This window comes from Anabrus simplex, chromosome 10 (assembly GCF_040414725.1).
Source record: "Anabrus simplex isolate iqAnaSimp1 chromosome 10, ASM4041472v1, whole genome shotgun sequence".
Lineage (NCBI taxonomy): Eukaryota > Metazoa > Arthropoda > Insecta > Orthoptera > Tettigoniidae > Anabrus > Anabrus simplex.
Window position 1 is genome coordinate 110,272,357 of NC_090274.1, and position 25,648 is coordinate 110,298,004.

The 25,648-nt window shown below is 40.0% G+C and overlaps 1 protein-coding gene across 2 annotated transcripts in view; it reads left to right on the forward strand.

The window, feature by feature from the left end:
- The window catches only part of DAT (Sodium-dependent dopamine transporter), a 258,731-nt gene that overhangs the window by 212,814 nt on the left and 20,269 nt on the right, over positions 1 to 25,648 (forward strand). For both annotated transcript variants that reach the window (XM_068229420.1, XM_067154453.2), the window contains 2 exons: positions 399 to 636; positions 13,970 to 14,098. In XM_068229420.1, coding sequence (XP_068085521.1) covers positions 399 to 636; positions 13,970 to 14,098 — 367 coding nt within the window. The remainder of the gene's footprint in view (positions 1 to 398; positions 637 to 13,969; positions 14,099 to 25,648) is intronic.

Here is a 25,648-nt window from a genome sequence, read left to right on the forward strand (position 1 = left end):
GGCAAGTCCAGTCCCTCACCTCTGTCCGTAGCTCGACAAGCGAGCGGCGGACGGGAGGGAGGGGAGGAAGGCCAGCCTAATTGGCTGGAAAAGCGGGGAAGGCACGTTGCCATAGCAGCGCGGCGGCAGGATGAAGGGAGAAAATCAACCTTTAGAAATACGTCGAAAGAAGTTAAATATTAACCCATAAAAGGCCGAACATAGCTATTAATAGTAATAATAATAATAAATGGAAAAAACAAACGTCAATCTTAAAGGCGCAACCAGGCAGCCAACAAAGCCCAAAGGGGGCAGGAGAATTGCCTAAAACATACGGCACAATTATTATTATTATTATTATTATTATTATTATTATTATTATTATTATTATTATTGTTGTTCGAATGTGTGTGTTCCAGGGACGCTCTACTCACCAGTCTCATCAACTCATGCACTTCTTTCATCGCTGGTTTCGTTATCTTCTCGGTACTCGGGTACATGGCGCATGCGTCAGGCCGCCACATCAAGGACGTCGCCACTGAGGGTCCCGGACTTGTATTCATCGTGTATCCGGCCGCGATAGCAACCATGCCCGGCTCCATCTTCTGGGCGCTCATATTCTTCATGATGTTGCTCACCCTGGGACTGGACAGTTCTGTAAGTATGTCGCTCGGTTTTATCTTCCTGGGCCCAGTTAACACTGCTGTAAAGGAGACTTAAAACATAATTTTACAAAAGGGCCGTCTTATCAGGAATTGTTAACTCTAACAAATTGTTAATACTTGTGTTAAATTAACATGGCAGCTGCCCTGTGTTGAACCTCTCTACAGTTGTTAACATTTCAAAATGGTAGTATGTAGAAGCTTTACTGCTGTATGAAGACTATTTATAAACTGACGACCCATACTAAGAAACAAACGAGTTTTTGGAGTTGTCAGAAGAAACTTTGTGCAAAGATACCTAATTTTATCAAAGCCATAATGAACAAGCTACGGTACTAAAAGAAATTGAAAGTAGTTTCCTGCAGATTGAAACTTATCAGCGTCTCTAGTGCAGCAGATACCTAACACCATGAAATAAGGAATGTAGAATACGGAAATTTTGGCAATATATTTGTCGAGGTAACATATTTAATTGATTAAAGGTACAAGACTCCGCGCGAGAAAAGCCATCGCAAATGTTACATGCTAGACCATTAATAACCGGTGTAATCGCATGACTGTTGAATGCAGACATGCAAGCGTGTATGCATTGTGTTGTACAGATGCCGGATGTCAGCTTGTGGGATAGAGTTCCATGCCTGTTGCACTTTGTCGGTCAAAACAGGGACTGTTAATGCCGGTTGTGGATCACGCTGGAGTTATCAACCAATGATGTCCCACACGTGCTCGATTGGGGACAGATCGGGGGATCGAACAGGCCAAGACATGTTGATACTCTGTAGAGCACGTTGGGTTACAACAGTGGCATAGGGGTGTGCATTATCCTGTTGGAAAACAACCCCCGGAATGATGTTCATGAATGGCAGCATAACAGGTCGAATCACATAACAGACGTACACATCTGCAGTCAGGGCACTTGGGATAACCACGAGAGTGCTTCTGCTGTCATAGGCGATTGCTCCCCAGACCAGAACTCCCGGTGTAGATCCGTGTGCCCACACCACAGACTGGTGGAATGCAGGTGCTTACCTGGCCTCCTCCTAACCAATACACGGCCATCACTGCCACCAAGAAAGAACCGGCTTTCATCGGAAAACACAACGGACCTCCCCTCCATCCTCCAATGAGCTCTCGCTTGACGTTGACGGTGGTGGTTTTGGGTGAGTGGAAAGCACGCCGCAGGGCGTCTGGCTCAGAGCTGTCCCTCAAGTTGCCGATTTCGAACAGTTCGTTGCGTCACTGTGGTGCCAGCTGCCGCTCCAATTGCTGCTGCAGATGCCAAATACGGCGGTCCTCCCTCTCGGTGGTGCCACGGGGACTTCCGGAGCACAGCCTCATTCAACCGCAGTGAGCTGTTGATACTGGCCTCTTCGTCGTCGTAAATGCATTCTTGACCCGCTGAGTCACTCCGTCCAATATCACGGGTAACAAACGCTCTCGCACAGTACAGCCCGTATTTAAGCAAAGCTGATGTGCAACGTCATGGGGCCGCTACTAGCGCCACGTTAATGCGATTTGCGGGAAATTCTAATCAACGTAATCTTTCAGATGTATAAACACGCCTACCAACGTTCGTTAATCTAGCATAACTCCCACTTGGTGTTTGGATATTTGTTTTCCGCCAGTGTATTATGCTTCAGATTCTTTTCATGTAATTGCAGGCGACTATGTTCACGAGTGCGAGACAAGAGTGAGTAGAATTCTGCCAAGAAGTCCTGCTGCCTTTGCAGCATTATACTACCTACATTATTTTCCCCACAGTACAAGAACTCCCAAAAATCATTTAAGACATGTCAATTATATTTTCCGGTGAAGTAGAAGCCTTAGATTGCGCTCGTATACAAATATATTGAATGCTGTGATGTAACAGTCCGTTCTTTCATTTTTCAAACACACCCATACTTTAAAATTAAATCTATGACAACATTTGTCTCACATTCATCATAATAACGCTTTTGTTGCCTCTTACTTGACACGTTTACGTCTTAACGGTCTCCGCTAACTATAACCTATAACAACGTTAACTATGTGTGACAAAATACTATTCCAACGTACCGCTAGGAGCACTTTATGTAAATAAACAAAAGACGCTCACTGCCAAACGCGTTCAGAAATCTCACAGAAACGTGTTAATTTTTCTTTAACAATTGTTTCGTTTCGTACACCGGGGTAAGTGGAACCGCATATTTATATAGTTGACATTCATTTGCAAGTGTACATTGATTTGACATTCAATTTTATTAACATTGTATATACTGGTTCAGAAATAAATGCTCTAAGTTCAGATGAATTATAATGCAGACATATTTTAATGGTTTCCATTCTGGAACGCAGAACATAAATCTTGGTCAGCGTTTACACTTGCCCCGATGATTGGGTAAAGTGGAACCCAAGGACTGTTCATTTATCATATATCAAAGAAATATCACTAGGGTAAGCGGAAATAATTCAGTGTGACATACAATACTATCAGAAATGTAATTTCTCCTTAATTTACACACATTTCATACATTTAACCAACATTATAAGAATCAAATGAGATATCAAATTTGAATGTGCCTCGCTTCTCAAATGCTGGAGGTGGTAGATATTGAAAAAATTTCCTCAGGTTGAATTATACTCTTGTCCTCAATGTTGGGCCAATGAAATGTTGATGTTGAGCAAATAATTCGAGCAAATTTCACTTCCAGACCTGGCTCCTTTTCCGTCAGCTGTCCAACATATATTTTGATTTTTTTTTCTTATGACAAAATTTTGTAAGAATCCAATCACCCATCTGCACTGTTGATAAATCTCTCTGCTTTACATTTGTGAAGTTATGTTCTTCATCCATTTCTTTGATCTCGTCTTCCAGTTCAAAATCGTCCAAGTCATTCGTGCATTCCTCAGCATTATCTTCATCACTACTTTCCTTTTAATCCACTGCTGTCTTTTTGGGGTTTTTCACTTGCTTTTCAGATTTTATCCTTTCACTTTCTTTTAGCTTTAGAAATGCATCCTCTGGGGTGACAACTTCTGCCCCTCTACAGATTCTTTTTCTTCCATGAGTGACTCTTGCTGCTTGTTTTACTTGATCTAGAAGCAACTCTTCAAATGAGACCCTTTGCGTGCTTGTTGATGCTGGGGAAGCAATATCATTTGAATCAGATGTTGATGGCCGAGCTGGGGGAGTTTCTTCATTAGATGCTGATAATGGCAGAGCTTGGGGAATTTCTTCACATGACATATTTGATGGCAAAGATGGAAGAGCGCTTCTGTTGATGACTGATGAGTTACATTGCTTTGACCGTGTTGCAAACCAAACCATCTCCTATAGGCTTACTGCACTGCAATATGGAAATACCCCAGCCTTTTCAAATTCACTCCGTAGAATAGAAGGATCTAGTTCTGACCAAATTCTTGACATGATGGATGCAAACGTTGATTTTGGTAACTGATGACCATACGTTTTTGTTGCCATTTTATAACTTCTTTGTCCCACTTTAATTTCAAGGGCCTGAATGCACTTGAGTCCATTTGCTGGAGAACATGGCTTGTGTGTGGTGGTAACCTCAATATCACTCCATTCTCTAGTTTAACTCTTTTAACAAGCGATATACCAAGGTGTGAGCTATGGCCATCATAGATCAAAATTACTGGTCTTTCAGAGGGAGTATTCTTTAAGAAATTGTTCTCAAAGAAGTTCTTGAATGTGTTAGTTTCATTCCATCCATTTCTTGTAGCTGCATAAGTCATGCCAAGATATCTTCTCCTTCTTTTGCAATCCATGAGCCCCATACATTCTTCCCCTTGAATACAATTAGTGGTGGCAATTTCCCTTCAGCAGCGTTTCCTCCCTTTAACACTGTGGTATTTTCTTTTCCGGGACTACTTGTTACCCTATGGGGAGCAGCTCCGTTTTCTCCTACGACCTTGATTCTATTTGGGTGCAAACAAAAACTAGTTTAATCAGTGTTATAAATCTGCGACGGAGGAACGCCATCGGTGACTTCTTTCAGGAGTTCAAAATAAGTTGAAATGACAACAGGGTCCATACTTTCTTCTTCCAGCTACTTCTACACTTTGAAGTTTCTTCTGGCTCAGATCAAATGTCTTCTTGAACCTGTTGAAATAATCGTCACCTGGTACTCCATTCTTGAAGGGGGTCACAATATTATTTTCATTTACATAGCGTCCTATGGCGTCTAAAACTTCTCTTTTTTTGAGAGACCAAAACCCCACTTCTCCATTGTTTTGATACCATCAGCAATTATCTTCTCCTCTTCATAAGGGATAGCAGTAGGTCTACCCGTAGTCACACTTTTAACACCTCTTTGTCCTTTGACATGTTTAAATAATGTTGGTTTAGGTATTTTGTATGTTTTTTGCAACCCTATGTAATGTTAACTGTCCACTTTTAACTAAGTTCCCAGCAATTTTCAAATCGTCCTTGGAGTATGATGGAGGCTGAGTTTTACGAACTTACGTGCGCACCATTTCTGGAACAAATGGTTTGATTACTAACTTGATGGGGGAAGGCGAACCTAATGGGTTGCACTTACCCCAGTTACAATTTAGTCTGGGGGCAAGAGGAGCCTATACTGATTTCACTCATAGTAACCAGATTTCATCTACCACACTATTACAGCATGTTAAGGTATTATTTAACTCATACTTACTTATTTAACCTTAATCAGAACTCTATTACATTTCTTGCCGTAGCAATCGTAAAACCATATGTCACACTAGCTCACACTAGGAGCGAAAGGGTACGTTTATGCTGCAGCCTGGCTGCTGGCACATCGCTAAGCCTCGCTGCTCGATGTTAGGCGATGATGAAACAAACCAATGAATCTCAATCAGTGCATTTACCCTGGAGCCCGGCTCATAGCTGCGCTGCTGGCTGCTATCCTTGCCACATCCATGGTCTCAAACACGTTTGATTTTCGAGCCTGGCCCATCGCTGGCAATCCTGTAACTTGGACTGTGATTGGTTCTTTCAAGGTCACCCGCTCTCCCACTCTTCCTCTCTTCGCACTCCATACACACGTTCAGTGATCACTCGCTCACTTGCTATCTGAACCTGTCTTCGAACGCAATGCGATTTGGAGCCAGCGGCATGCGGATCATCACACGAGTTTCATATGAGATAAAAGGAGTGATGAGATGACGAGCGGCCAGTAGACATTTTCCTACGTTTTATGAGAGAGAGTGGCTTGTTTTATCGTGTTTAAAAGTAAAGCAACTATTTGTGTTTTAATTGGTTTATTGTTAACTACTATTTTACCCTACCGGGCGAGTTGGCCGTGCGATTAGGGGCGTGCAGCTGTGAGGTTGCATCCTGGAGACAGTGGGTTCGAACCCCACTGATGGCGGCCCTGAAGATGGTTTTCCGTGGTTTCCCATTTTCACACCAGGAAAATGCTCGGGTTGTACCTTAATTAAGACCACGACTGCTTCTTTCCTATTCAGAGGCCTCTTCTAGCCCATCGTCGCCATAAGACCTATCTGTGTCGGCGCGACGTAAAACAAATAGCAAAAAAAGAAAACTATGTGTTTACCTTTGTGTATTTTTAATTGGAATTAAATATATTATTTTACTTCAATATCAGTGCATTGCGAATTAGATCCACTGCTTATTTTAAATTCATAATAATTTTCCTCATCATTACCATTTTTCTAATCTACCGAGTTCGATAGCTGCAGTCGCTTAAGTGCGGCCAGTATCCAGTAATCGGGAGATAGTGGGTTCGAACCCCACTGATGGCGGCCCTGAAGATGGTTTTCCGTGGTTTCCCATTTTCACACCAGGAAAATGCTGGGGTTGTACCTTAATTAAGACCACGACTGCTTCTTTCCTATTCAGAGGCCTCTTCTATCCCATCGTCGCCATAAGACATATCTGTGTAGGTGCGACGTAAAGCAAATAGCATTTTCATAATCCTAGTCAGTGGGTTAATTATAACTTTTAATCCATCTCGTCTCATCTCGTACCATCGGGGCCGATGACCTACATGTTAGCCCACTTTAAACAACAAGCATCATCATCAAACTATCGGATGACGTGGCAAAATAATGCGGAACGATTACATCAACTTTGTTCTTTTAATCTTGCCATTTTGGGGACCTCTATTTTTACAAGCAGGTGATTTATATGAAGTACCTCGTTTTTCATGGAAATTTCGACAGTTATTTTTTCAAACTGTAAACACATTTTGTTAAGGAGACCTAACTAAAGTCAAAATGACATACTCCATAACCCCCTATTTTACATTATTTAAAAGTACACTGTTAAATTACGAAATGAAGCATTTGTAGCTTCATTCTTCAATCAACTCCCGCAGTAGAAATGCACTGAAAAATCCAGGCGAAGCATTTTACACTTTATATTTCACATTCAGTACACCAAATTATTGTAAGATACACTCGCCAACAGAACTGCGACTCTCTCGTTAAAAAAATCTCTGAATTTATCCCGCACTTCACAAGCTTCAGCTGGAGCTGTGTTGTTTCTCCTCGACGGGGTAGCTCTTGGAAGTACGTCTTCGTAGTCTAAGAGGTGTTTTTTATTTGCTTTACGTCGCACCGACACAGATATGGCTTACGGAGACGGTGGGATAGGAAAGGCCTAGGAATTGAAAGGAAGCAGCCGTGGCCTTAATTAAGGTACAGCCCCGGCATTTGCCTGGTGTGAAAATGGGAAACCACGAAAAAACATCTTCAGGGCTTCCGACAGTGGGGCTCGAACCCACTATCTCCCGATTACTGGATACTGGCCGCACTTAAGCGACTGCAGCTATCGAGCTCGGTAGTCTAAGTGTTCTATATCTATAATCAAATTATGCAAAATACAAACCGCCTTAACTATCAGTTCCTCTGTTTTGAATTTTCGACTACAGCTGAGAGCTGCCAGCAGCGTGCGCGCGGGGCTGCTGCAGGGTAAAAGCTCCATGGCGAGCAGCCAGGCTATAGCCAGCAGCGAAGTGCTAGGGCGAGCATCCATGAGCCAGCAGCGAAGCTGCAGCATAAACGTACCCTAAATGACGCACATCGAAAGAGTAGCGTATTACAGCTTTACTGCCGAGAGTTTTGGGTATGTAGCTATTCTCGCGTGTTATCAAAAGTAGCAAGATGAAATTCTCGCAAGTAGCGCCACTTCATATAATATATTATTCATGCGACAATAGCCTTGGGTTCCACTTCTCCTGAATTTACACTTACCCCGGTAAAATGTGTTCGTGAAACAGGGTACTTTTAGCCGGTGTTAAATAAATAACAATTGTTAGTTAACATTTGTTAAGTCGAGAAACCGGGCTCTGATCTCGTATACCATTGCTCACACGTTTAAAACTTTAAGTCCAGTACTCTCGCTACTAATCCACATCCACCCGCTGTTCCTTCTCGTTAAAATTATCGTTCGAGATGTTACTGCGTTGGTGCATATCACTTATATTTTTTAATTAGTGATTATGTAGGTACTCATGCATTTGTCAAATAACGTTATTACATTCAACGTTCTGATCGTTTCGGCTTATATAACGTCATTCTCACCTGAAATGTCGTTACGTTACGTCACTCCCTTCAAAGGTACGAAAATGCAGAAGACATATTATTTATGTATTTATTTATTTATTTATTTATTTATTTATTTATTTGATGCAGCCTATGGATGGCCATTTTATACTAATTAAAATAACAAGTTTAAATAAGTATAAAAGATAACAACCGGTATAAACAACAATATTTAGTATCAACAGTAAATTATTAACAATAACAATGTAACAACAACTGCCAGGATAACTGGCAAGGGTCGGTTACAGAGTTAGGAAGAAGAAAGGTCGTGCGTTGGATGAACGGAAGAAAACGGAAACCTGGAGAGGACGTCAAAGGAATCTTTTAATTTTGTGTTTGAAGGATGCAAAGGGTGTGAATATGTTAATATCGGGTAGTGAGTTACCAAGGGTAGGGTGACGGTGGAACATATTATTATTATTATTTAATCTCCAAAGTGCTGTGAACCCTATTTTACCATAAGGTATGTTAGGGTTGTAATTTATACAAAATATACAATTTTTCTGATAAAATTCAAAATACATAAACAGCAAAATAGACATGAACAGAAATGGAAAAATAAAAGTATGTTATATGATATATATAATCCTTAATACTAAGAGTACCGTACTAATATTTAAAATATCAGACATACAATATATATACAATATATACAATACATATGTTAAGCAGCTAGTAAGCAGACAGTATCAAATTATATATGTTTAAATACATAGTCAATAAATTCTGAAAACTGAGAAATGCAGCATTTTTTGTAAAAAATGAAATTTAGTGGTTTTTCAAAATAGCAACTGCAAGTTAACAAATGCATCTTAAGTTCAAAACGTGCTCTCTCAAAAGCAGGACAGTTGAACAGAATGTGTTCTACAGTTTGAATGTCTTCAGTGCAGGTGCACAGTGAGCCATTTTGTGTTGGAATTTTGAATCGCTCGAAGTAAGCATTGAATTTACCATGACCTGATAGCACTTGAGTTAAATGAAAGTTGCACACTGTATATTTACATCCCAGCCTACTATATACATTTGGAAAAAACAGGTCTTTGGTTACTGAGCCATTCTTACTTGCTAACCACAGTTCATTCCAGCGAGAGAGTATTTCATCCTTTACGGTTCTTTTGACAAAAGAAATTGGGCATCTAGTATAACTCTCTAACAAGTTAGAATTACAAGCTTCTTTGGTCAATTGGTCAGCTCTTTCGTTCCCTTTTATTGCGGAATGACCTCGCACCCAACCGAAACATATATGTTTATTGTACTTTGATATATTCTCTCTTACATATACTGCCAAATTGTGTAAGTTGTATTTATCTTTTATGGAGTTCAGTGCCACTTGTGAGTCACATACAATATATATACAATACGGTGGAACATAGAGCGTTGTTGTAACGTTAGGCGCAGACGGGACACACGATGAGTATGCCGGTTGCGTGTTGGGTGGACAGGGGAGGGAGGGAAGTGTACAGGAAAGTATCTTAGAAGAGTATTGCATTTGGTGTAGCTATTGATTACTTTATGTAGGTAAAATAGATCGGAGAACTGTAAACGCTTCTCAGAAGGTAACTGTCCATAGTGTCATATCGAAACCAATAATGAAATTTGGTAGAGTGTATGAGGGGTCCTTAAGAAAGCAATGTACAAAAATTCAGCTGCCATTTCGATTTTTAAGGTCCTGAAATCGATCACTACAATCACTCATTACTGATCTGCATTTAGGGCAGTAGCCCAGGTGCCAGATTCCCTATCTGCTGTTTTCCTAGCCTTTTCTAAAATGATCGCAAAGAAATTGGAAAATTATTGAACATTTCCCTTGGTAAGTTATTCCAATCCCTAACTCCCCTTCTTATAAACGAATATTTGCCCCAATTTGTCCTCTTGAATTCCAACCTTATCTTCATATTGTGATCCTTCCTACTTTTAAAGACACCACTCAAACTTATTCGTCTACTGATGTCCTCCCACGCCATCTCTCCTCTGACAGCTCGGAACATACCATTTTATCGAGCAGCTCGTCTCCTTTCTCCCATATCTTCCCAGTCCAAACTTTGCAACATTTTTGTAACGCCACTCTTTTGTCGGAAACCACCCTGAACAAATCGAGCTGCTTTTCTTTGGATTTTTTCCAGTTCTTGAATCAAGAAATCCTGGTGAGGATCCCATACACTGGAACCATACTCTAGTTGGGGTCTTACCAGAGACATATATGCCCTCTCCTTTACATCCTTACTACAACCCCTAAATACCCTCATAACCATGTGCAGAGATCTGTACCCTTTATTAACAATCATATTTATGTGATTACCCCAATGAAGGTCTTTTCTTATATTAACACCTAGGTACTTACAATGATCCCCAAAAGGAACTTTCACCCTATCAACGCAGTAATTAAAACTGAAAGGACTTTTCCTATTTGTGAAACTCACAACCTGACTTTTAAGCCCGTTTATCATCATTCCATTGTCCACCGTCCATCTCACAACACTATCGAGGTCACCCTGCAGCCGCTCATCGATACGGAAATGTCTAATAGTGTATAGCTCGACGTGGACAACCGAGCTCGATAGCTGCAGTCGCTTAAGTGCGGCCAGTATCCAGTAATCGGGAGATAGTGGGTTCGAGCCCCACTGTCGGCAGCCCTGAAGATGGTTTTCCGTGGTTTCCCATTTTCACACCAGACAAATGCCGGGGCTGTACGTTAATTAAGGCCACGGCCGCTTCCTTCCAATTCCTAGGCCTTTCCTATTCCATCGTCGCCATAAGACGTATCTGTGTCGGTGCGACCAGCTGAAGCGACCGGGTTACCTTCAGCTTTCTGCGCTAGCCAGTTGACACATGTTCCTTTGAAAGAGCAGTCATCAATCCGGCTAATGTTCTACGTTATTTCCGTGAAATAGGTTTCTCCTCTTCCCGTGAAATAACTTCGGATAACTTCTGAAGAAGGCAGATGGGTCGACGTGTGATCAAACTAATTGAATATCATCCCACGGGTGCCAGCATCGTCTTGGAGTCGTCTCTGGAGAGAAATAGTGACAGTGGAAGTGATAGTGGAAACAGCGACAACTCATCTACAGTATCTGAAAGAGAAGGCGGCACGACAATGCCAGGACCAAGATGTGTTACGGATCCGATTTTGAGCCCCGAGTCTGATTCCCGTCAATCCAGTGAAGAGACACCGCAGTCACTTAGCAAATCTACTAGTTAAGCTATGCTTCCAGTCCACAGAAGAAAGTAAAACAAACTGTAGATCTTGAGTACAAAAGAAAAGCAGTAAATTTATGGTTAAATAAGGGGGTAAGAAGCGGCTTTCCTTAACCACTGTTCGCAAAAGTTGTCGTAAGGTGACGTCATACGACAACTGTACAAGTGGAAGAACCAATTAAAATCTACATCAGTAAGCCCCACTGAACAAATGAAATTGATGTTTGTTTGTTTGTTTGTTTGTTTGTTTGTTTGTTTGTTTGTTTGTTTGTTTGTCCAGCCCTTGTCCCGTTTTCCTACGGGGTCGGTTAAGAGGTGAGATGAATCTGTCGTGGCGGGTTTTTATGACCGGGTGCCCTTCCTGACGTCAACCTCATCAGAGGAGTTAATGAGATGAAATGAATGACGTGATATATGATAGCAAGGTGAGAGTGAAACCCGGTGCCGGCACAAAGCCTTCTCCTGTCGATTAGCACCAAGGGGTCTGCTCAAGGCTTAACGTCCCTACTCTGCCGGACAACATTCTGATGGTAAAATATTTTTCGACCAGAGGGACTCGAACCGGCTAACCTCGGTGAGTTCGAAGTGCCTGCGAAATCAAACAAGTAAAGAAAACTTTGAAGAACAATGTGGCATATTCGTTGTGCATGGTACCAAAAATATTTGTGTTTTTATCATGCCCCTGGTTTATGTTTCACATTCGTTCCATAACAATAAAGTGACCTTGGCGCACAGCAGCCTACCAGTTCGCTCTCTCTCTCTCTCTCTCTCCAGCACAACTGCAACTCCACTTCGCAGTGCGCCGCGTGAGCCGGCAAGAAGCAAGGGTTGTCCAGTAAGCTGCGATGTCACACGGATTTTGTATCAAGATTTTTGAAACCTTCCAGTTCAAAATGGCTGCTAAATTTTTGTACATCGCTATTTTATGGGTCTCCTCATGATCTCTGCGAAATTTCATTGTCGATTTCGATATAACGGTATGGACAGTCCCTTTGTCAGGTCAAGTATACCCAGGTAGTTCAAAATTTCAGATTTAGTTTTGTTCCTTAAAAAAACTGGATTGCGAGTCTTAACAGTGAACGTGAAAAAGTTAAAAATACTACTAGTGGACCCGCGCTGCTCCTAGTTATAAATAGGTCAGATAACTCGTATTGATATGCCTGTCGTATCCATATTGTTTTGCCTGCCCTTTTCATTAGTTTTATGAACATTTAATACCGGTACATAATAACTGATTCACTCGTAATGTAGTTCATAACACTTATTTCCACACAGTATTCACTGTGCTTCGACCATTCGGCCGTATCTCTATCTTAACATTTTCAAACGGTCTTGCCCGAGATAGTGCAACATACAATTGGCCGTGAATGAATACTAGTTCGGGTAAATGGACACCCCCGTATGTGCGCACGTCGATGTTTTCTGTTAGCAGCATGTAAGTTATTAAGAAATTTAGAAGCTGGGGAAGGTCAGATAATCAAAGAGTATCTAGCACAGAATAATATTCTTCCATGATCAGAGGAAGTGTGTACTCTTTGACTTGACAGGTAGTAATCAAAGATGGCTGCATGCAATGACATTACTGAGGATGAAAATCACATGTATCAGAATATTAATTAAAGTGTCAGTCGCTTAGCAATCCACTAAGTACAGAATGTATTGCGGCTCTTGATTATTTAAAGTTGGCTGAACTCAGAGATCTGTCAATGTCTCACGATTCACCGGCAGGTGATTCCGGAGAGGATAAAACAAAAATGAAGCAAATCGGTCCAGTAGAACGGACAGACGGATTTGTGAAAGCTGTTCTGTCACCATTACCTTCCCTGCTCAAGATTTGACCTTCGCCAACTTTCGTGGTGGTGATATGGTTTGCACCCATTCCATCGAAGTTCTCTTTGTTTCGGGTGTGAAGTGGTGGACCCCCGTTTTATCCCCTGTGATGATTCACCGCAGAAACTCACTGCCCTCCACAGAACACCGCCAACATTTGCACCGGTACTGGACGTTGTCGGCCTGCCTTCGCGATATTCGTCCACGAGATCCGTGCGTCCGGCATCAAATTGCTTACACCACTTTACAATACCTGGGCGAGAAATTGCACGCTCACCATATACAGCAGTGATTTCACGATGAATGTCCGTGCAATTGAGCCATTTAGCCCAAAGAAATCTAATCGTTGCACGCACCTCCAATTTGAAGTGAAGATCCAGTTGACGCGCCATTGAGCCTACAACACGACGGCATACCGCACAACGTGTCAGCTCCGCACTGACCACGGTCACGACACACAGCGCGCTCTCGCGACGAGCTAGTGTAAGTTACTTTTTGATTCGCTCTTGTATAACAGCTAGGTCTCTTACCTGAGAAGCCGATTGCAGTGTATTTCCTTGAATGGTATAGGCATTGCTCATTCCTTGCTTTAACAATGAAAAAGATATAGTTACAATTCTTAAGATTGGGAGAAGGATTCCATTTCTTAAACCAGTCAACACCTAGAACTGATTTGTTGGGGAATAACAAATAACTTCGGTGATTATGTCACAGAGTGTAATCTTTATCTTGACTTGTTTGTCTGTTCACAGTTCGGGGGATCTGAGGCCATCATCACAGCACTGAGTGACGAGTATCCCATCATTGGCAGGAACAGGGAGATATTTGTGGCCTGTCTGTTCTCCCTCTACTTCGTGGTGGGTCTGGCCTCCTGCTCTCAGGTAAGTGGCTCACACTCACGGGGTCTAGATTCTAGTCATCCTTTACTTACCACCTTTATTGTGTTGTATTATGATTAAGATTTCTTCTACCGAGCGTTTGTCAACAACAAAATCGGACGATAATAGCTGGAAGGTGATCAGGATCAGGTACCGAGAAGGAAGCATGATCTTCAGTCTAGAGCACCTGAACACCCTGGTAATCCTAAAACTCTTGAAATTTAGACGATACTAGGTGCAGAGCCCATCGTTCGCGGCACAATCATATAGAATGTGCAACTCCCTAGCTACTTCCCGCCAATATTCAGGCAGGCTGTTTTACTCAGGACGCAGCAGTCATCCAATCCATTGGAGATGAGTGGCACCACAAGAGACAAATCACACCACAACAATGCCAATATAATGTTATTGTCGATCAGTTTTATAAGCTTTCGATACTGTAGGCCTTCACATTTAATTTTCTTCCAACTCTGGGATATTAGAGCATCTAATGTAAAGGCAGTCCTTCTTTTCACGACTCCCTCTTGTCTTATTCTTTAAGTGATCGTTCCTATCCTTTTCTATAATCATCTTCATATTTTTCCTTATCGATATGGACCGATGACCAAGCCATTGTACACCTTAAAACAATCACAACAAAAACCATCGCCAGATAACACGATAAAAGAATATTTCCATGTTAACAATGCTTGGCACTGATATAGACTAAGTAAGAAAAGGCTAAATTCATTATTATATTATAAAACTGTATAAGACATAAACTATTGGAACTTGTATTCCCTATAACTTTTTTACGCTACCGTATGTAATACTTTACGATAGAGCCAATAACATAGGTATTTAAAAATTAAATTTTAGGCACCTTCCCTTAAACTACGATTTCATCCAAAGTGAATAAAAATTATTTATAACCTAGACTGTAGCACCTGATTCCGACAATGTATATACTGACTTTCATTTAATTCCGTTCATCCATTTTCTCGCGATTCGGATTGAATATGTACTTAACAACAAACATCGAAATTCACGAATATCTCTGTTATCAAAGCGACTAACGACAAAAATGTATAAGACATAAATTATGAGTTATATACTATTTATCGATAGGACCATTATTAACAAAAATATTGCAGAATTAAATTTTAGGCCTTACCCTACACTACCATTTCAGTCAGCGTGAATAAAATTATGTATAGCCTAGATTGTAGTGCATCATTCCCCGACTTTGCATACCGATTTTCATTAAATTCTATTCAGTCGTTTTCTCGTGATGCCCGTGCATACATACAGAAATTACGGAAAATGAAAAAGTGCATTCCCTTGTTACTGTGCACACGAACCATACATAAATACCATTCCTTTTAAATTCTGAGCAAGGTACAAACAAAACTCTTATTTTATATATATTGTATGATGAGATTCATTAGAACCATGAACCTAACAACCAGAAAGGACAAGATCAGAAATGTAGTGAATAGGAAAGTAGCTGGTATTGAGGTTCCTATTATCAGTGTCATAAAGAAACGCAGGCTTCAGTGGTATGGGCACGTAATGAGAATAAACAGGGAAAGACCTGCCAGAAAATATTTCGACCTTAATCTCGTAGGAAGAAGACCACAGGGAAGACCAAGAAAACGTTGGATAGAGACTGTAAGATCAGATGTGGAGGAGAGAGGACACAAACGGGAGGATGTACTGGATCAGAAGATGTATGAAGACAGAAGGAGATGGCGAGCGCTTGTACACCACACCCGGGAAACTGGAGTTGGGAAATGATGATGATGATGATGAAAACAAGAATTCTGTACGTTCTGCCACGGACTACGCGATACGTCTTGGGATTTGAAAAGAACTTTTAGAGAAGGCATTGAAAACGGGTCAGCGGTCCGTAATCCACCGCCTTCTCCATATGAAGTAGCCGTCGTATGGATATCGAGTAGGCAGTGCCATGATCACACAGTAAACTGTGATCACTCATATTCGCCATACCGACAGCGTTACCCTCCCTTGGTCAACTTGTTCTTTTCTGACCCCGACGCTATTAGGTTTGCGAGGGCTAGGGAGTCTTTCATTTGCATGCACTTCGTGGCCCTTGCCTTCCTTTGGCCGATAGCTTCATTTTTCGAAGTGTCGGACCCCTTCCATTCTTCCTCTCTAATTAGTGTTATATAGAGGATGGTTGCCTAGTTGTACTTCCTCTTAAAACAATAATCACCACCACCATCCACGATACTCCCCTTGTGACTTCCACTTGATTCCTAAGATGAAGGGACCACTTCGTGGCATTGGCTTCACACCCGCACTTGCAGTTCAGGTCCGTGCTTAGAATGTGTGTTAAGTGTTGTTCTCGAGTTGTGAAGTATTACTTCGGGGTGTAATTCTCATAATGCCTCCACATGTGTACACGGTAGATTTTCTTTTTGCTAGGGGCTTTACGTCGCACCGACACAGATAGGTCTTATGGCGACGATGGGATAGGAAAGGTAGAGGAAAGAGTATTTATGTACGAAACTTATGACAAAACAGAGGAGCATTTTTTAAACGGAGAAGTCATTTCTCCTTTAGCAGGTTAGCAAACTTGATTTGCTAACACGGCGGGGCCACACAGTTTGGTCTGCCACTGCTAAGCAGAGTCCTGGAGGGGCGTGCCATTCCAGCTGATGAGTCCAAATGGCGCGTCTGGACGAAACTCTGCATAATGCACCACGGCCTAACCACCCAAAAGCTGGTTCTATTCCTGTGATTTTTAGATCTTCGGCCGTGAAAGCCTTTTTTGATACTTACATATTGCAATCACGACGCGTAACCACCAACAAACTAACCTCAAAATAAATATCAATAATGGAGGTTCCCGAACCCAAGTAAATGATCAATAAAGATATTCGTAACTGACTCTGTTTTCAAGCTTAATGAGGAATTAAGGAAATAAACACACACTCACTCTCACTCAATATAATGTTAATTTTGATGTACGCATTACTATAACCATATTCTTCGGTGTTTGCCTTGTGTAAAGAATTCATCTCCTTTCGTTACTTGCGGGACTGAAGTGGAACCACGCTGTAATAATACACAAAAGCAAATATACTACATGGACATATGCCTTAAGTCAATAATACACAAAGGCTAAGTCTGCAAACCGTACCAAAGTCATGAAAAGACAAGTTTAAGGTTGATAACGAGATTTCCTTCCATTTCAACTGAACTGATCTTTATAGGGGACCTAATGTTGCTTTCCTTTTCGGAGGAGTTCTTGCAGATTTTTCTTGCCACTTAGACATCCTAATCGAATTCTATACGTAAGTATTGGACGAAATAAGAGCGCCATGATGCGATCGTCATTTCACACCAACTACGTTATTAAATGTATTATTCGAACATGCCACAATTCTAACTACTTGGTGTTACCCAAACAGATTTACAATCCCACAGAGAAAGAAAATATGCTTTACTTATACCTGGAAATGTAACACTAGCGATTTTGACTATACGGCAGTGGCAATGCTCACAAATCAGAAATAAACCATGACTGCGTAGTGCCAACGTGCCGGATTAACAGTAACTGTAAGACGTCGCATCGGCAAGTAGGGTCCCTAAACTGTGTGGTTAGCGACACTGAATCGAACCCAACAGTTAAAAAAATAACTAAAAACAAGAGAGAAAGAGTAAGGTTGTGCCCTGGGAATATATATGAGTATTTTTGACAAGTCTGTCAAATTGTAGCCCAAAAATAATGAAAACTCTGCCTCAAAGAGCATTTTCATGCAACATATAAAAAATAAATATTATTTGTTAATAAGTTGGCAACAAATTAACTAATCAGCTTCAAATTTTGTATGGTGTTCTATCTTATTAATATATGCTTGTATTTTAAATTTAGTTGTGATGAGTAGTAAACTGTACAAGTTCAGTCATGACTCTCCTTACATAATGAGATTTCGACGGCATTGAATTGTGACCGAGTTGTGTTATCATCATCATCATTATCATCGGTTCTCACCCTGTCAGCAAGCTGATCTGTCTTCTACCATCTTTTTAGTCTTCCAGTATCTTCCACAAATGTTAACAATGTCCATCATCTGATACCTCAACCTTCTCCCTGCAACTTTCATAAACAGCGACCTAACCAATTCTTCTTTCTCTTTAGAATGGTTTCCAGTATTGTACTTTCTTCATCTACTCTTTCTAATACTACTGCAATAATTAGTTTGTCCTGCCAGTTAATTTTCACAATTTTTCTCCATACCCACATTGCATTCTTTCTTCCTCCCACCTCAAAGTCCAAGTCCCAGACCCATAAAGAGCAACGCTCCATACAAAGCACTTAACTAGCCTCTTCTTAAGGTCCACATTCAGTGGTCCAGTCATCAGTAATCTTTGCTTCATGTATGCTTCCTTGGCCATTGAGATCCTGCTCTATAGATCACTTGTGATTGTGCTTCCTACATGGGTTGTTTTTTAATTGTGGTAACCGTGCTATAATAATGCCGTGGTCAGGCAGTATAATGTATACGTGAGGTAGCTTAGATACCCACCCTTCCTCACTGTGAGTGAACTCAACCTCCACACGCCATGCACGTGTGCAGCGACAACAACAAGAACTCAGTTTTGAGCGCGCGCTCGTGGAGTACCGTACACTGTGATGATTTCGAAGCAAGATCAGAGGAGCTGATTGAAAGTTTAATGCGCTAGAGGTCGCAATGCAAAGCAGTGTTACAAAGGATTGCAAGAGGCTTGCGGTGAAAGTGCATTACCATACCGTACTCTAGCACGATGGGTCAAGGCCTCCAAAGACGGACAGACATGCCGCGGCCTGGTCATCCTGCAGTAAGTGATGACGATGTGCAGAATGTGAACCCATTAGTGCTGGCGGATCGGAACACCACGATTCGTGAATTTGCGAATGATACAGGGCTGGCGCCTTCGACTATCTTGAAATTCCTGAAGAAGCGGTCGGGAATGCGGAAAATCGCCTCCAAATTGGTTCCACATGATTTGACGGAACATCAAAAATGGCTGCGATATGGTACAGGTCGTACGCACTTGGAGCGCTATGAACGCGAAGATGAGGCCTTCTGACGGCGGATAATGCCATTGTCGAGACCTGAGCTACAGCTTATGAACCGCAGCTGAAACGCCAATCAAACGAGCGGCATCATCACGGGTCACCGCGAAAAGTAACGGTTCGGCCGATCGGAACCAATGTGAAGGCCATGCTGACCGTTACCTAGACTGGAATGGTGTTATCTTAAAACACACCGTTCCCCGAGGACGCACCGTTAATGCGGAGTATTACTGCGCACTTTTCAAACGAACCTGATAGCAACTCTAAAAAGAAAACGAGGACACTTCCTGAATAACCCACCCATCATTCTGCATGACAATGCAAGGCCGCATGCAGCAGGAGCTGTGATTGAGCTGTTCACTCGCTGGGGCTGGGAAGTACGATGAGGGATCCACTTCCAGACATTCTTCAAGCCACCGACTGCCCCGTCCGCGACCTCCGGAGATCATGGTTTCCACATCGCTGGGAACGAGTGCTACACAACGGCGGTGATTACTTCGAAGGCCTGTAAAACGCCTAACGTTGTAAGTATGCTATGTATCTAAATAAAAAATAGTTGTCACTATTAAAAAATCAAGCCATGTACAGTACATATCTGAATGCAGATACTTGTTCTATTACTGAGGGAACTATCATTACTGTTAGATCCTTCTTCCTACTCATGATCATTGCCTTGGTCTTATTTCTGTTGATTTTTCATACCAAAGTTTTCACACGATCTGCTCACTTTTTCCAGCATGATGTTCATTATTTTCTGAGTTTCTGCTACGACCAGCATGTCGTCAGCAAATCTGATGCATTCAATTTTCTTTCCTCCCTCCTTAACACCTTGATAACAACTTCGAATTTTCCTCGGGGTACCGTATATATTAAACAATGTTGATGAAAGAAAGAATGAAGACATGAAACAAACAACATGGCAACCGAGTAAGAGAGCATTAGTGGTTAGTCTGAAGATGTATTGTGTTCGTATGGATATTAGTAATTCTTCGTGACTAAGTTATATGTAACAACGACTTGTGTGTGTGAAAGTTTTCACTGGTGAATAAGAAATATCATTTATTTTACGTGAACTAAGTGTGGAAGAGTGTTTCAGATCGGAATTTTTGTTTGAGGTTATGTCCAAGAACAAACAAAAGAGTCGCGGTAGCAAGGAGATGGCAAGCTTGGAGCAGCAACAGCCTCAGCAGCGCAGTGCAGCGGATGGGAATGTGAGGACTCCACCTAACATAAACAGTCGCTCAGAGGATCTGTCGGCCGCGGTGAATAAAAAATACTTCGTGAGCCAACATTTTTAGATTCAATCATGGATCGATTAGTTGACAGAGTTATTGACAGGCTGAAGGAAAGTATTGATTTCAATACTAAAGTAATTGAAGACTTAAAACAGGAAATTAATAAACGGGATGAAAGAATCAAGGAACTTCAGCAGGAACTTCACAAGATGAAGGCCGATTCCCATGACTAAGTGGAGAATGTTAACCAATACCTAAGGAGAAACAATATTGAAATCCATGGCGCAACAGAACTTCCGAATGAAGACGTTTATAGTGTCGTGACAAATATTGGTAAAGCTATTGGATTTGAATTAAATAAGTGTGATGTAGACATTGCTCATAGAATTCTCTCGGCAAATAAGAAACTATCTTGACCCATCATTGTCAAATTTGTGAACAGATGGAAGAAACAGGAATTTATGGCAGCAAAGAAGAATGTCCGGCAGATATCATCTGTAGCAGTGGGCTTCAATGCTTCAGATCATATGATCATCTTACACCCAGAGCCGAAGTTCTTCTTAAGAGGGCCAAGGATTTAAGAATGAAAGGTTATTAGTATGTGTGGACACGGGAAGATAAGATTTTTGTTAGGAAGGAGGACAACTCTAATGTGATAAGCATACGAAATATCGAAGATGTACTTAATCTTGAATCAGCTTGAATTATGATATGGAAATCGTAGAGGCTCAGTTAACAAACTTAAGACAACTTAAAACCAGAGATTGCCATCTGAGAATTTTTATGCTAACTCGCAAAGTATCCGTAATAAATGGCTAAACTTAACCAGTTTAATTGTAGATGTACAGATGCCAGAAATCATTATTATAGTAGAAACATGGTTATTTCCACAAGATGAGAAATATTATAATCTCAAAGGTTATGAATGTTATTTTTGTTCCAGAACAAAAGATAGAGGGGGCAGGATTGCTATATACATTAACGAACACTATATAGCTAAAATATTAGTTTCGATTAACACTCCTGGTACTCCGTACAATTTTTTATTGGTTAAAGTGAGCGGTCTGGAGAGGGATATTCTTACTTTTGGGAGGTTATAACCGCCATTTGAAGAGTGTCTTAATGTACTTGAGGGTATATGGAATAAATCAAACTGTATAATACAATTAATGATTATAGTGATCATAATTTATTAGTCTGCGATATAAATTTGTTATCGAAAGTGAGAACAGAAATTTCATACTTGAAACCAAAAACATGCAATGTGAAGAACATGAATGCTTATATGTCTATCAATCCTCTGATCATCAGTGAAGGTGATGGTTATGATGTGATAGAAAATAAACTTAACAATTATCTGCAGGAAGCCAATAGTAGCAGTAGGCCTATAAATCAGAATTATAAAGCAAATAATAAGACATTCAAAGGTAGGCAATATTGCCCATGGATGAATGGGACACTTTCCAGCCTCATTGATCAAAAGAATAAAATTTACGGTAAAATAAAAAGACAACAACTTAGAGTAAAAATGGGCTGTGATTATGCATCACAGCAATTGATAAATGACTATAAACTATTATGTAATCAGGTAACTAAACTTAAAAGACAGTTGGAAAATGCATATTTCATACATAGATGAAGTAATGCCAAAAACAATCCTTGGAAAATCGTCAATGAAATCCTAACATCAAATCTTAACAAAAACAGGAATTTCCAACTCAAAGTTCAAGATAATATTGTGACTTGTCCAGTAGAAATATCAAAATTATTTAATGACCATTTTATTAACATAGGAAAAAGTTAGCTATCAATAATACTCCTACCCACAAATCACCTAATATTGAAAATGGGCCGAGTAATTCACTGTTTTTGAAACCTACTAATGACCTTGAAGTTGCGGAAATAATAAGAAAATTTAAAAATAGCTGCAGTAGTGATGTGTACGGTATTAGTAATAACCTACTTAAGAGTCTAGCTGTGCATTTAATTCCATGGATTACAAAGTTAATCAACAAATCGTTAAGTGAAGGTATTGTTCCACGTGAGTTAAAAATTGCCAAGGTCATTCCTGTGTATAAAGGGTCTGATAAATTTGATCTTAATAACTACAGACCTATATCAGTCCTTTCCATTGTGTCAAAAGTCCTAGAGATAGTGGTCAAAGATAGGCTATTAAAATACCTACAATATAATGACTATTTTTATCCATATCAGTATGGATTTTAACCTAACTCTAGTACCTACAATGCTGTGGAAGACATTATTATTAAGTTACAGGAGTCGTTAGACTCATGTATGGTAGCATCAGGCTTCTTTATAGATCTTCAGAAAGTATTTGACACAGTTGACCATAACATTTTGCTATTGAAGTTGGAAGGAGCAGGGGTTAGAGGTTTAGCACTTAACTGGTTTACAGATTATCTCAGAGACAGGGTACAGCTCGTTAGATGTATGGGAGCAGAAAGCAAGTTGCAGACTATAACAGCTGGTGTGCCTCAAGGTTCTGTTCTAGGACCAATATTATTTCTTGTATTTGTCAATGATATTGGTAACTTGCCACTGTTCGGCAAATTGTCATTATTTGCTGATGACACAAATATTTTCTATACAGGGAATTGTATTTATAATCTTGAAGAAAAGGTGCAACATGACATATCTTTCATTCAGACCTGGCTTACTACCAACTGACTAAGAATTAACCATAATAAAACTAACTATATCATATTTCACAAACCATTATGTACATTTCCTCTGGACATCAACTTAAGTTTCTATGACCAAGTGGTACCTCGTGTTCAATCAACCAAATTTCTAGGACTTAGCATAGATGAGTCGCTAACTTGGGAGAATCACATCACGTTGCTGTGTGATAGAATGACTCCTACTATTGGTGTATTCAGCCGATTAAAATACAAAGTTTCTCGTGGACTGTTGAAGAGTATTTATCATGCACTAATTGAAAGCCACCTGAATTACATGATTCATATCTGGGCATGTTGCAGTAAAGAACAATTTGAAAAGATCAGTATCTTACAGAAAAGAGCACTGAAAATACACTTCAACTTACCCACCTTAACACCAACCATACAGGTCTACCAGTATTGTAATGTGCTGTCACTTGATGGTCTTCGTAAAAAGAAGCTTCAGCTATTATGTTGTATAAATTGAAAAATGGACAAACTCATTCGAACACACTTTGCAACTTGAATTATGATATACGTTCATTCAGTACAAGAGGATCTACTAAATTTCACTGCAAATCATCAAAGTCTACTAAGTATGGCACTAATTCTTTATGGCATTTCTCTGTAAATTTTTCAATAGCTTTCCTGAGCATATTCGAGAAGCCGCTAAATTACCCATCTTTAAAACCAAGCTTGTTAATTTTCTAAAAATGTAAAAATGCCAAGCCGATAGAGTACTGATTTAGTACACTATATCACTGCTGTTCATATTTGGTTTCTATCACTAGGATACATTATTATTATTATTATTATTATTATTATTATTATTATTATTATTATTATTATTATTATTATTATTATTATTATTATTATTATTCGTTGTACAGTATATTATATTTTTGTCCTAGAAGCTGATGTTCTCAAATCTCATCTTTGTTGCCAAATGTAATTAATTGTACTGCACCATTATGAGCCTTGGCTCAGGTGCCTCTTTTGAAATAAAAAAAAAGACAAGAACCTTGTGTAATCCCTTTATCAATTTTGCTTTCGTTGCAAAAATTCTGTCCTACTCTTACCCGAATTGTTTTATTTATGTAAAGATTCTCAGCAGTCTTCTTTCTTTCCAATCTACTCCTTTTTATTTAGTATGTCCTTTAGTTTCTCCCGTTGTACTCTGTCAAAGGCATTTTAAAGATCAATACTGTGCCCTTGTAAAGGCACCCAAATGCGGTGGTCTTCTCTCTTGAAATGTGCGCCGGCTGCTCCTGTAAATAATGACATTTTAAAATACCTACCGCTTCATGTAGACTCTTCTTCCTCAAGAGTGGTGCGTCCTTCGTATCCCACGGTTTGATGGGCCACACGTCGATCGGGGGGGTGAGGAAATGAAAGATGGGGTAAACTAAACTATAAATGACGGTACCCAAAGACTGAATTAAATTTAAATAAATAAAATAGTTTATTGGACAAAGTCGGAAAGTGTGTAAAATAAAATGAAGTTAAATTGGATTAAATAAAGAAGGTTACTGAAAAAATATTACAATTCAAAATCTCCTCAACAAAACATTAAAAACATCTGCCAAATGAACTCGACTGAAGGTCAACAAATTTTAATAACACATCATCACCATCGAACTGGTGTCTCTTATGTACGTGACACAACCACAACAGACTACAGATCCATAAATATACTGCATTTTGAATAAAGCACTATGAACTGCATTTAAAACATATCTCAAGTGACTGGACTTGCGTGACATTAAAATAATTAATTAATTAATTAAATGATTCCATAAAGTGGATGTCCTAGACTTGATGACACAAAGTTCAATTTAGTTGATAACTGCCCAACTGTAAAAATATAATTGTGTACAAAAGCCCTGGTTAAATAAAAGATAATCCATGAACATGGTATTTCACCACCATTCTATTTCTTAACCACAAACTAAAGAAACATTGGCTGAACCAAGAAAAGTTATCAAATCATTCCTTAATGACGAATAGTTACACATTTAAATAATTTACACACTACCAGCTGTGATAGCCTGGATCCTTTTACCAATGAAATAGAACAAATTTGGCCATGTGCCTCAGTTTTACCTTATTAAATGAATTCGACCCCTTTACAAATTAATTTATTTTACCTTGCCGTTGTCTGTATTTGCACAGAGAATTATTGAAATTATATGGCATCACCATCGATGGAGGCAGATTCCATCTTGTCTACGTATTTTACGGCACTTATGACACAGCTATTTATCAAGGGTCGAATCATTTACCTAATTTAACTTTTGTAGTGGGGTTCAAAGGTTTTGTGATTTACGATGTCCTAGAGCATAAACGTTTACTTTGATATTGGCTATGAACGATCTGTGGTCTTGCTAACCTAACACAGTGAAATTATTTACAAAATGTACATGACAATGGAGTAACCACAATGCTCCAACAGAAAACAAATAAATTCAAAAATACCCTAACTACTCCTATCTTATTTACATCAATCAAATCATGAACAATCTTTCACGTACCTTCAGTTACTGCAGAAGAAATATTAAAACACCGTGCTCAA